Here is a 10804-nt window from a genome sequence, read left to right as displayed (position 1 = left end):
CACGTGTCTAGTATTAGACTGTTGTACTTGTCTTTCTGGCACTAACGCTCCCATTTGTCCTTTCTTACTAGCACTGATTTAGCTGATATCTGGTTTATTGAGGAAATACCCGCAATGACTGTAATATGTGATTGCTGTATCTACCTTAGTTGACTATACTGACTGTAAGTAACTCTTGATAAGAGCATCTGCTAGCTAATGGACCAACATGTACAATGTAAATAAGAAACACCGAAATGACAAACAACAAGAGAAAGGTAGAATGTCACCATGCTTGCCCTTTATCTACATAACATTTTCAAATGAGGTGAATGAGATATATTAATCGTTGGTGGCCATTGCGAATAAATATAATTGTATATTTGGTTAAGTACAGTTTAGATTTTATTTTCGCCCAGATAATACACAACTGTAGCAATACAGACCAAAACAAACACTTAGAAATGAAGAAACAAACGCTTGAAAATATAAAGTGCATTTCAAACAAGTCATCATAATCATGATTAGGATGTGCATTTTCTGCCATCGTTAACATATAAAACAGATCTCTATATACCACGGAATTCCTCCATGCAAAGTTTTGAGTAAAATATGCCTGCAAAAAACCTCACATACAAATAAACAAGAGTTTATTATTCAAAATGTGCATGTATTTTCTCTTCACAGACCTTGTTTTGACTAACTTATCTACTCCTGATGTTTCAATGATTATAATACGATAAAGACCACCTTAGTGATCAGGTTGATAACATGAGAAATATGACAAAATGTTATCTGGTTCCCTTTATATTTGAAGGTAGAACTAACAGTCACAGAATAACGCTAAAGAGCCACCCATCTCTGAACAGTTAGAGAATAACAAGAAGTGGAATGATTCATATAACAATAAGAATATATTGTAAACTACTGCAAACATTCAAGTTATCTACCAAAACAAGAGACAACTGTATATATTCAGTAGGGGCCAAATTCAGACTTGAGATAAGTAGTTAACATGGATTTAAGTCCACATTTCTTGACTTGAGTCCAAGTTAAGTGTTCTTATCTCAAGTCTGAATAGGCCACGGCCCTAGGCCTCTTCATTACAACAGCATCCCTAAAATATATCTTGCTATATGAAGTACCTTGACCTGTCGTTACAACAATATGTAGCTCTCATATATGATGATAATAAACTCCATAAAATGAGATATTTATTTTGAATAAACTATGTTAAATTACATGGCATTATGATTATGATATGGAACAATGTTTTATATATATACAGTACCAGTGAAACGTTTGTACACACCTACTCATTCTAGGGCTTTTCTTTATTTTTTACTATTTTCTACACTGAAGAATAATAGTGGAGACATCAAAACTATGAAATAACACATATGGAATCATGTAGTAACCAAAAAAGTTTTAAACAAATCAAAATATATTTTATATTTGAGATTCTTCAAAGTAGCCACCCTTTGCCTTGATGACAGCTTTGCACACTCTCGGCATTCTCTCAATCAGCTTCACCTGGAATGCTTTTCCAACCGTCTTGAAGGAGTTCCCACATATGCTGAGCACTTGTTGGCTGCTTTTCCTTCACTCTGCGGTCCAACTCATTCCAAACCATCTTAATTGGGTTGAGGTAGGGTGCTTGTGGAGGCCAGGTCATCTGATGCAGCACTCCATCACTCTCCTTCTTGGTCAAATAGCCCTTACACAGCCTGTAGGTGTGTTAGATCATTGTCCTGTTGAAAAACAAATGATACTCCCACTAAGTGCAAACCAGATGGGATGGCGTATCGCTGCAGAATGCTGTGGTAGCCATGCTGGTTAAGTGTGCCTTGAATCCTAAATAAATCACTGACAGTGTCACCAGCAAAGCACCCCTACACCATCACACCTCCTCCTCCATGCTTCATGGTGGGAACCACACATGCGGAGATCCTCCATTCACCTACTCTGCGTCTTACAAAGACATGGCCGTTGGAATTAAAAAATCCCAAATTTGGACTCATCAGACCAATGGACATATTCCCACCGGTCTAATGTCCACTGCTCGTGTTTCTTGGCCCAAGCAAGTCTCTTCTTCTTATTGGTGTATTTTGGTAGTGGTTTCTTGGCAGGAACTCGACCATGAAGGCCTGATTCACAGAGTCTCCTCTGAACAGTTGATGTTGAGATGCAATTTCTGAGGTGCAGTTAACTCTAATGAACGTATCCTCTGCAGCAGAGGTAACTCTGGGTCTTCCTTTCCTGTGGCAGTCCTCATGAGAGCCAGTTTTATCATAGCCTTTGATGGTTTTTGCGACTGCACTTGAAGAAACTGTCAAAGTTCTTGACATTTTTAGGATTGACTGACCTTCATGTCTTAAAGTAATGATGGACTGTCATTTCTCTTTGCTTATTTGATCTGTTCTTGCCATAATATGTAAGTGGTCTTTTACCAAATAGGGCTATCTTATGTATACCACCCCTACCTTGTCACAACACAACTGATTGGCTCAAACACATTAAGAAGGAAAGAAATTCCACAAATTAACTTTTAACAAGGCACACCTGTTAATTCATATGCATTCCAGGTGACTACCTCATGACGCTGTTTGAGAGAACACCAAGCGTGTACAAAGCTGTCATCAAGGCAAAGGGTGGCTACTTTGAAGAATCTCAAATATAAAATATATTTTGATTTATTTAACACTTTTTGGTTACTACATGATTCCATATGTGTTATTTCATAGTTTTGATGTCTTCACTATTATTCTACAATGTAGTAAATAGTAAAAATAAAGAAAAACCCTGGAACGTGTTGGTGTGTCCAAACATTTGACTGGTACTGTATATATACACACACCATAAGGGGGCGGTATGGTCCAAGTAATAGGCTACAGTCAGAAAGTCACCTGAAAAGTAGCCAAGTAATGTAGTACATAAAAGCTTGCATATCGTCACAAAATATTCTACCAGACTAATTCCAACATCTGATATTCTTCACCCGCTAACAAACATTTGCCAATCATTCGCATAAAGATTATGGGTGTTACATGTTTGATAGAGAAGATACATGAGAGAGAGAGAGAGAGAGAGATCATCATAATTTCACCATTGAAATAATGCACAGTGTATTATCTTAACACACATACAGTTGTAGTGCTCAACTTACAGTGAATCCTACTGTGGTGAGTGGAACATGGATAGTCATATTACTATTTCACAACACAGACTAGCCTGGTCCCAGATCTGTTTGTGATTTTGCCTACTCCATTGGAATTGTTGGCATGACAATTCCATACAGTTGGCTAAAAACAGACAGTTAAAATATCAGATACCTGACACCAGAATTAGGAAGGAATCCAATATGAAAATAAGGTTAATAGAAAAACAGATGGATAAAAGATAACAGCAAGTGAACATTTGACATCAAAGAATGAAAAACCTTATCCATCCATAAAGCCCTTAATATGCATTTTACATCTATTAAATATGCTACATCCATTTTCACCTACATCTTCTTCACCTTTTTGGTTCAAAACAAAACATGATGAGTGACAATTAGAACGTACGAATAGTAGAGCCATAGAATAAATACTTCAGTATAACAATAAGTATTTTTCAAGTCTTTACAGATATTTACAGTAATCTCCTTACCGTAGCTGTGCAGTCAGGATCAAGTAACAGATAATTTTATTCACAACAAAATACAATTATTCTAGTTTATCAATGTTATTCAAGTTTGGATTCTGTTCATTTCTATAGTTTCTGGCTTACTGAACCCATCCCTGAACTGGCACACACACACTCACACGGCCCAAATCATCCACCACAGGGGTATGGGATTTAAATCCATGAATATCAACTCCGCTTACACCAGTGTGTGTGTGTGTGTGTGTGTGTTGGGGCTGCAAGTAGTAGTCCTGTTCTGTAGAGATAAGCGCTCTGAGCTTCAGAACTGTCAGAGGAGCTTTACTCTTCTTTACCAAGGCACCAAATGCATCCTATTCCCTATATAGTGCACTACCACAGGGGCTCTGATCAAAAGTAGTGCACTTTATAGGGAATAGGATGCCATTTCGGACGCAATCCATGACACACAAATGTGCCATAGCCTTCAAGATTCACCCAGAACTAACTCAAGGTTGTTCCATTTCATCCTTCACTTACAGACATTCACTGACAGCATGCTATGCTAATCTGGCTATGCTAATCAACTGAGGACTTCAGTGGGTGTAGTGTTGGACCATCATTCTTTGTCATGGGCCTTACAGTAGTAACAGAAAACTACAGTAGTCATTGGTCCTGTGTGGCTCAGTCAAGGGCTGTGGGTTCGATTCCCACTGGGGTTACCCATACGAAAAATGTATCCATGCATGACTGTAAGTCGCTTGGGATGAAAGTGCCTTTCTAAAGATAAAATCTAGTGGCCGCGTCATTGTCTTTTACAGTAGTCATTTTGTCATTTACTTTTAAAAGACAAATCTACAGTGGCCGATTGGATTTTGTGTTTTGTTGTTGTTGCTGTCAAGGTTGTAATGGTTTGATTGTGCCTCAGCATACCCTCTGCTTGTGATAACGTTTATTTGAGTGAATTACAGAAACAGAAGTGATTGGTCGTTTAGTCGAGATAGAAAAACCGAGTAAGTAACTGGATTTGGTGTTTCACAGTATTCAGCATGTTTTGATCAGTAAAGCACTTTTCACTCCTTTTTATTCTAGAAACACACAAACTGTACCACGTGACATGCATTCATTTCACATACATACATACAGATCTGTTATAGATATCTAATAGTTCATAAAGTGGAGCGTTGTCTTAATATATACTAACTGTATAATAGAAAATGGCCGTAACAGCACCTTTACAATGGTTCTGCTCACTCATGGTTACAGATCAGTCAATACCATGTTGATATTCTCTTCTAGAACTGGAATGTTCCCTTAAGTGCTTGACATTGTGGAATTGTTCTAGAACTCTGAAAAGGCATCTCATTTCTCAATGCCCTCCTCTCTAAACTCCCTTCAGATAGAAGGGTTACAATTTGGGGGGGTTTCTACCTGTGTTCGCCTTATCAGGCTGAGGAACAGAGTTGGCTGGACTTTGGGCCACTGTGGTGCCACCGCCAACCATCCGGACTCCGAGTCCGGACGAAGCCTCAGACTTTCCTGCCGAGGCACCTTGCTTCTCCTCACCCGGCTTGAGCATGTCTTTCAGCTCCTTCCCCTTGGGCCCCTCCTGGGACTGGGACACCATTGACCCCTTTATAGGCCCCAGGACCAATTTAGCGGCACTGGTCAGCTGGGTGACAAAGCTGGTCTTGTCGCCGGGGGAAACAGGCCTGGACCTGCCCGGACAGAAGGAGGGTGCGCAGAGCGAGGGGGTGACGCCTGTGGGGGAGGGGGAGGGGGATGGAGAGTGTTCTTCCACTACCTCCAGCCGACATTTATCCTCCCAGTCCAGGGTCCCTCGGTAGCAGTTGACAGGCCCCAGGCCCTGCCTCACCTTGCCCAGGGAGAGGGGTTGTCCGTGGGGTGGGACAGCCGGAGCCAGGGCCCTGGCTGGAGGTTTGGGGCTTTTGGGGCTTCTCAACCCCAGTTCTGAAGTTCTTGGAGAGCCATTGTTCTCGGCTCCATTCTTTCTCAGGCTCTCTCCTACTATTCCTGATGGATTACTACTAGCCTTGAACATACCTTTAGACCCTGACGTAATTGATGATCCACCCATACCCATGCCTCTGTCTGGACTAGTGCCTCTCCCTAGAGGGCCCCCACAGGGCATGCTGGGCCTTGGAGGAGGAGGAGGAGGACACACCTTGTTGTCTCCATTTAGCTTTGGTTCCGTTCTGTCCTCTCCGTAATTCTCCTGGGAGTCTTGGCTGAGAGGGCTTGTACTCACGGCTGTTCGGAGGCTCTGTTGTTTGATAGACATGTTTGTCTGACGCTGGCTCTTCTCTGCTCCTTCTGGATGGCCCCTAAAGATACCTGGTGACCCAGTGGGAGTAATGGGACTTGTAGTTTTGATGGACTCCAGATTTGGCGATTGGCTGGATTGGGCTCTGTAGGTGGGGCTACTCTGAGGGCTAAAGGTATGCTCACTGGTTGAGGGTTTTCTAGCTATTGATTGGTGATTATCTGTTGTGGCTCCTCCTCCTCGGTTAGGTGACCTCTCTGGGACGGTTGTTGTCCTGTTGCTATAAGCCATAATGATCTCTCCCACCCTCTCCCTCGATCTTTCTCTTTCCCTCTCTCTCTTCCTCTCTCTCTCTCTTTCCCTCTCCCTACCAGCCAGCAGTGTATCCCTACTCAGCGGCGACTCCTGCCTCCCTAACTTCCTCATCGGCTTGAGCACCCCAGTCTCGGGTGTCGTGGTAGTTGCCCCAGTAGATGAACCCTGGGAGCCCGGGGCGGAGGGCAGCAGTGGGGGGTTCGGAGGTGGTAGATTCTCCCCTTCCGTCTCCAACAAACTCTGGAGCCCCAGCTCACAACAGTGGAACTGGTCCTTGCGGTACAAGTCAGAGTGCTGGACCTAGGATAGGATAGGATAAACTTTTATTTAGGGGGAAATTGTCTTAGACACATAATGATGCTGTATACAGTAGGTCTACTAAAAAAGGCTCAAGTTCTTTTAATTCCCAATGTGTTGTTTTAACTGTATTTAAATGTCTTTCCCGTGTATACCTAAACTAATAAATGAGATGAAAATACTAAATCAACACTATACTGTACATTACAAACTGGACACATTCATAATACACACATAGCACACGTTACCTATGTGTCACACCTCTAATACACATCTCAGACCGCCACATTCACAATACCTCCAGGCTGTGTTTCCTCAGAGGCCCTCCCACCCCACCACTCGACGACTGGGAATGAGACAGTGGCGAGGTGAGCTTCTCTGCCGACTGGACCCTCTTGAGGAGTGGGGAACGGGGCGGCTCGGCGGACTTGGGCCTGGGGCGGACCACGGGTGGTGATGAGTGGAGCTTTGCCCCGGCAGGGAAGGTCTGGGTGGTGTTGGAGCTACCGATGGTGTGGCCCGGGAGTGGGGGAGGGGAGGACTGGGTGGGGGATGGTGTGTGGGCTAAGGGGGAGAGGGGGATGTTGCCGGCGGACTTGCAGCGGGCCGAGCGGTACTGGCGGTGGAGCTTGGGGGAGAGGCCGTGCAGGGAGCTGGGGCGCATGTGCTGGGAGGCGGCAGGGGAGTTGGGGGTGCTGGAGGCAGGAGAGCTGCTCTGAGAGGACACACCTGGGGGGAGGAAAGAGAAAGACAAGAGAGGTTACAGTGAAGATAAAGAGAAAAAAGAGAGGAGTAGAGAAAGAGAGACAAGAAGAGAGAAGATAGAAAAGAGAAAGGTGAGAGAGGAAGAGGGAAAAACAGATTCTTCAGTTACAAAGTAATAATCAGTTCAGCCACAACTGGTATTACAATGTTGGATTCAGCTTGCCTGGTGCAATGGAACCAAAACTGGTTCCCAAACCCTGTCCATCTGACACCCATCTGACAATCTCAAACACTCTATTTACTTCAAAGAAAACAAATACTATTAGGAACCCTGAGGCGTATACTACAAAGCGGGATCAATGAGTTAGCCAGCTAACTTCCATAAACAACCAGAAATAACTATTGATTTTCTAGTTCATCAAGAAAGCTAAACTTCGATATGTGGTTTTGGTTGTTGAGTCAATTAGACCACGCACATTTCAAGCTTATCTTTCAATTTTTTTTATTTCAGAATAGTTAGGCAAGTTAGCTGGCTAACTCATTGATGCTGCTTTGTAGTGTACCCCTCAGGTCTGTTACTCACCCAGGTAGGAGGACTCAGGTGTGGACCTGTATCCCTGCTGTGTTGGGGAGCGGGCTGACAGGTTGTGGGAGGGAGAACCTGGTAGACTGTCACTGGACGACAGAGAGCGGTTCAGAGAGGACAGGCTGCGGCTGGTGTGGAGCAGGTTAGACTGTTTAGTGATCTTCCTGAACAGGGAGCTATGCTTCTTACTGTAGGGAGGAGAGAGGGAGGAGGGGGACAGAGGGATAGGGGATGGAGTAGGAGAGGGTAGTAAAGAATCGTTTTCATTAAAAAAAACGTTTCGCAATGTATAACATGGAGAGATACTGCAACGTATTAGCAGACTGCTAAATAAATACTTGTAACTGTTCTTCTCCATGTTACAGCATACATGATAACACAGCTACTGTCAATGAGAGCACCATACTACAGTACCTCTCTTGTCCCTCTTTGCCGATGGGCCTCTTATTGCGTCGGGCCATCTTGCACTTGTAGTTGGACTTGCGTGCCGGACCCACCTTGATGGAGGTGTTCTCAAACGGTGTGGTGGTCACTGTCACCTTGTTGCCACTCTGCAGGGGCACACAGAATGATGATGAGCCATGTCTATGTGACTGACTGGGGTTTGATCACAGGTTTTCTGCATGCCACAAGTCTAGGTTAGTCTGCTGAGCTAAAGCCTGGGCACTAGCTCAGGGAACCAACGCTAGTATGCAGGCAAGTGACTCATCATATGAGCATGGTCACAGAACGACCTCCTTCACATCTACATTGACGAATAACACCCTTACTCATAGCTTAAGAGACCAACACAGAGCATGGATGTTACGCAAACCTACGAATATGTAGAACCCAGTCTCTTCTTCCATCATACCTTTAGAATGAGTTCCACCACTTCCGTGTGGACCAATCCGTGGACAGACTCCCCATTCACATGGGTGATGAGGTCACCAGCATACAGTCCTGCTTCCTGGGCGGGGCCTCCATCCTCCACGTGCTGCCATTGGACGAGGATACATTGTCAATCAATAAATAGGATAGTGTACACCTTTCAAGTTAATTAATTAATTAATCCACCCCTCCCCCTTCTCCTCCCCCTCTCCTCACCCAGATGATGTGATGGACACTGTAAACATCCGTATCTCCCATGTAGACCCGTATCGCCCTGAGGGTAAATCCGTACTTCTTCCCTGAGCGGTGGATGGTGATGGGAGAGCGCAGCACGCTGACGGCGGGGGCCGGACAGTAGTCACGGCTGGGTGACGAGTCCCGGGAGGAGGGGTTGGAGGACAGGGAGCGGGGGGACATGGGGCTGGCCAAGGGGGAGCTGTGACTGTGGACGTACTGGTCTACTGTGGTGGGGGGGGGGATGTTAGGGACAGAAGTAATGGGAAAGGGGAAAGATGAAGGGATGACAAATTGGGAGAATGGAATAGTGATTGTGGGTAAGAAAAATAGTAAGAAAGGTTTTAGGCATAGAGATACACATATTACAATGTACTATTTCATCATGTGGTTTGAAGCATGCTGTGTAAACTCAGCATTAGAGTAACATCCCAGCTCACAGCATCCTCTAGTGGCAGGAGGCCATAGTGATTAATTGACTGCCTGATTAAATGTATTTGATTATTAAAATACATATAAAGCTACTCAAGCCAGAGACAACACATAAAAATTCAGCATAGTTACCTGCAGGTATGATGACAGACAGGGCTGTGGCCGAGGCTGACTTGATAACCTTGTTGCCAGGCCGTGAGTTCCTCTTCTCCCCTGTGTCTCCTGACATCTGCTGGTGTCTCGCCCTGCGGAGGACCAGGTCATTCGTGGCCCGGGGGCCCAGGGGGTCATACACAGGCCCTGCCCCCAGCTCCCTATTGGCTGATGTAGGTCCAGGAGTAGTGGAGGGGGTGGGCGTGGCTCCCAGAATCTCGCCTGGCCTTGGTGGTTTCTCTGTTGGCGGAAAAAAATATTACTCTCCAGTCTCAAGTATATTGTTGGAGCTTAGCTAATGTCCTCTCTTGGCTTACTTACAATCTATACACATCATCAATTTCCACTGACTTTTCAATTGTCACCTCACCTGATAAAATCACCAGTTTGTCAGGTGACAATACAAGAGAAACAAACCTCTACCACCCCGTAATCTCTGTCTCTGTCTCTGTGTCTCTCTCTCTATGTCTCTCTCTCTGTCTCTCTCTCTCTCTCTCTCACCTCCTACATGTTCCTCTGTTGGGTCAGGGGTGGTGCTGGGGGTGGAGGGGGGTGTGGAGGGAACGGAGGCCACCTCCAGTGAAGTCCCCCTAGCCTTGACAGGGGGCTGGCGTGTCAGGGGGTCTGGGTTGTCCTCCTGCTGTGAGGCGAAGCGATGCGTGTCCATGAGGGCGGAGAAACGGCGCCGGGCCCCGAGGGGAGGGCTGGAGTCACCGTCCATGTAGAGGGACTCAGAACCGGACAGACGCTTCCTTTGAGGGGCCAGGAGAAGAGGCTATTTTTCCCAATGCTAAGGGACTTTTATTTTGAAAACTTCTTTAAACTGATGTTGAATCAATGTGTTGTGAATGTTGGTATAAAGGTGTCATGACTTGTACACATTTCATGAATGCCTATGTATACCCCCTTAAAGTTAGTGTAAACATCTCTCTGTTTGGATGATTTAATGGCTGCTACCACCGTCTTAGGTTCTGACACTTCTCCAACACAGGAGCTCAGCGTGAGAGTTCACACAATCACACTCGCTAGAGTCAATTATAGACCGTGGATCTCACTTCTATAAACAAATCTGTGTATGAAACTCAGACATGAAATCCCCCCCCCCCCATATCTCTCGCTCTCAACCCACCACACTCACATCTCAGGTGATCCGGTCCTCCAGCTCTTGTCCCTGATAGGGAAGCTTCCCAGACTCTCTCTCTTCCCCTTGTTGTCCTCCCGGGAGCCCTTGTGTTCCCGTCGAGTCACTGAGGGGGCCTTCTGCTCCAACTGGGACAGGTGCTCCATGCTGCTGTACACCTGCAGAGGGGCCATGGAGAGAAAGT

The 10804-nt window shown here is 45.2% G+C and overlaps 1 protein-coding gene across 3 annotated transcripts in view; it reads right to left on the bottom strand.

Moving 5' to 3' along the window:
* Positions 1-260: 260 nt before the first annotated feature.
* Positions 261-10804, bottom strand: part of LOC139567839 (microtubule-associated serine/threonine-protein kinase 1-like) — a 99502-nt gene continuing 88958 nt past the window's right edge. For all 3 annotated transcript variants that reach the window (XM_071389392.1, XM_071389393.1, XM_071389395.1), the window contains 9 exons: positions 10618-10778; positions 9981-10231; positions 9459-9719; positions 8877-9121; positions 8644-8766; positions 8205-8341; positions 7788-7978; positions 6798-7228; positions 261-6502 (listed from right to left, as the gene is read on the bottom strand). In XM_071389392.1, coding sequence (XP_071245493.1) covers positions 5012-6502; positions 6798-7228; positions 7788-7978; positions 8205-8341; positions 8644-8766; positions 8877-9121; positions 9459-9719; positions 9981-10231; positions 10618-10778 — 3291 coding nt within the window. In that variant the 3' untranslated portion in view covers positions 261-5011. The remainder of the gene's footprint in view (positions 6503-6797; positions 7229-7787; positions 7979-8204; positions 8342-8643; positions 8767-8876; positions 9122-9458; positions 9720-9980; positions 10232-10617; positions 10779-10804) is intronic.

This window comes from Salvelinus alpinus, chromosome 2 (genome assembly GCF_045679555.1).
Source record: "Salvelinus alpinus chromosome 2, SLU_Salpinus.1, whole genome shotgun sequence".
NCBI classification, from domain to species: Eukaryota; Metazoa; Chordata; class Actinopteri; order Salmoniformes; family Salmonidae; genus Salvelinus; species Salvelinus alpinus.
Note: the sequence above shows the minus strand (reverse complement) of the source record. Positions and strands in the feature narration are given on the sequence as shown.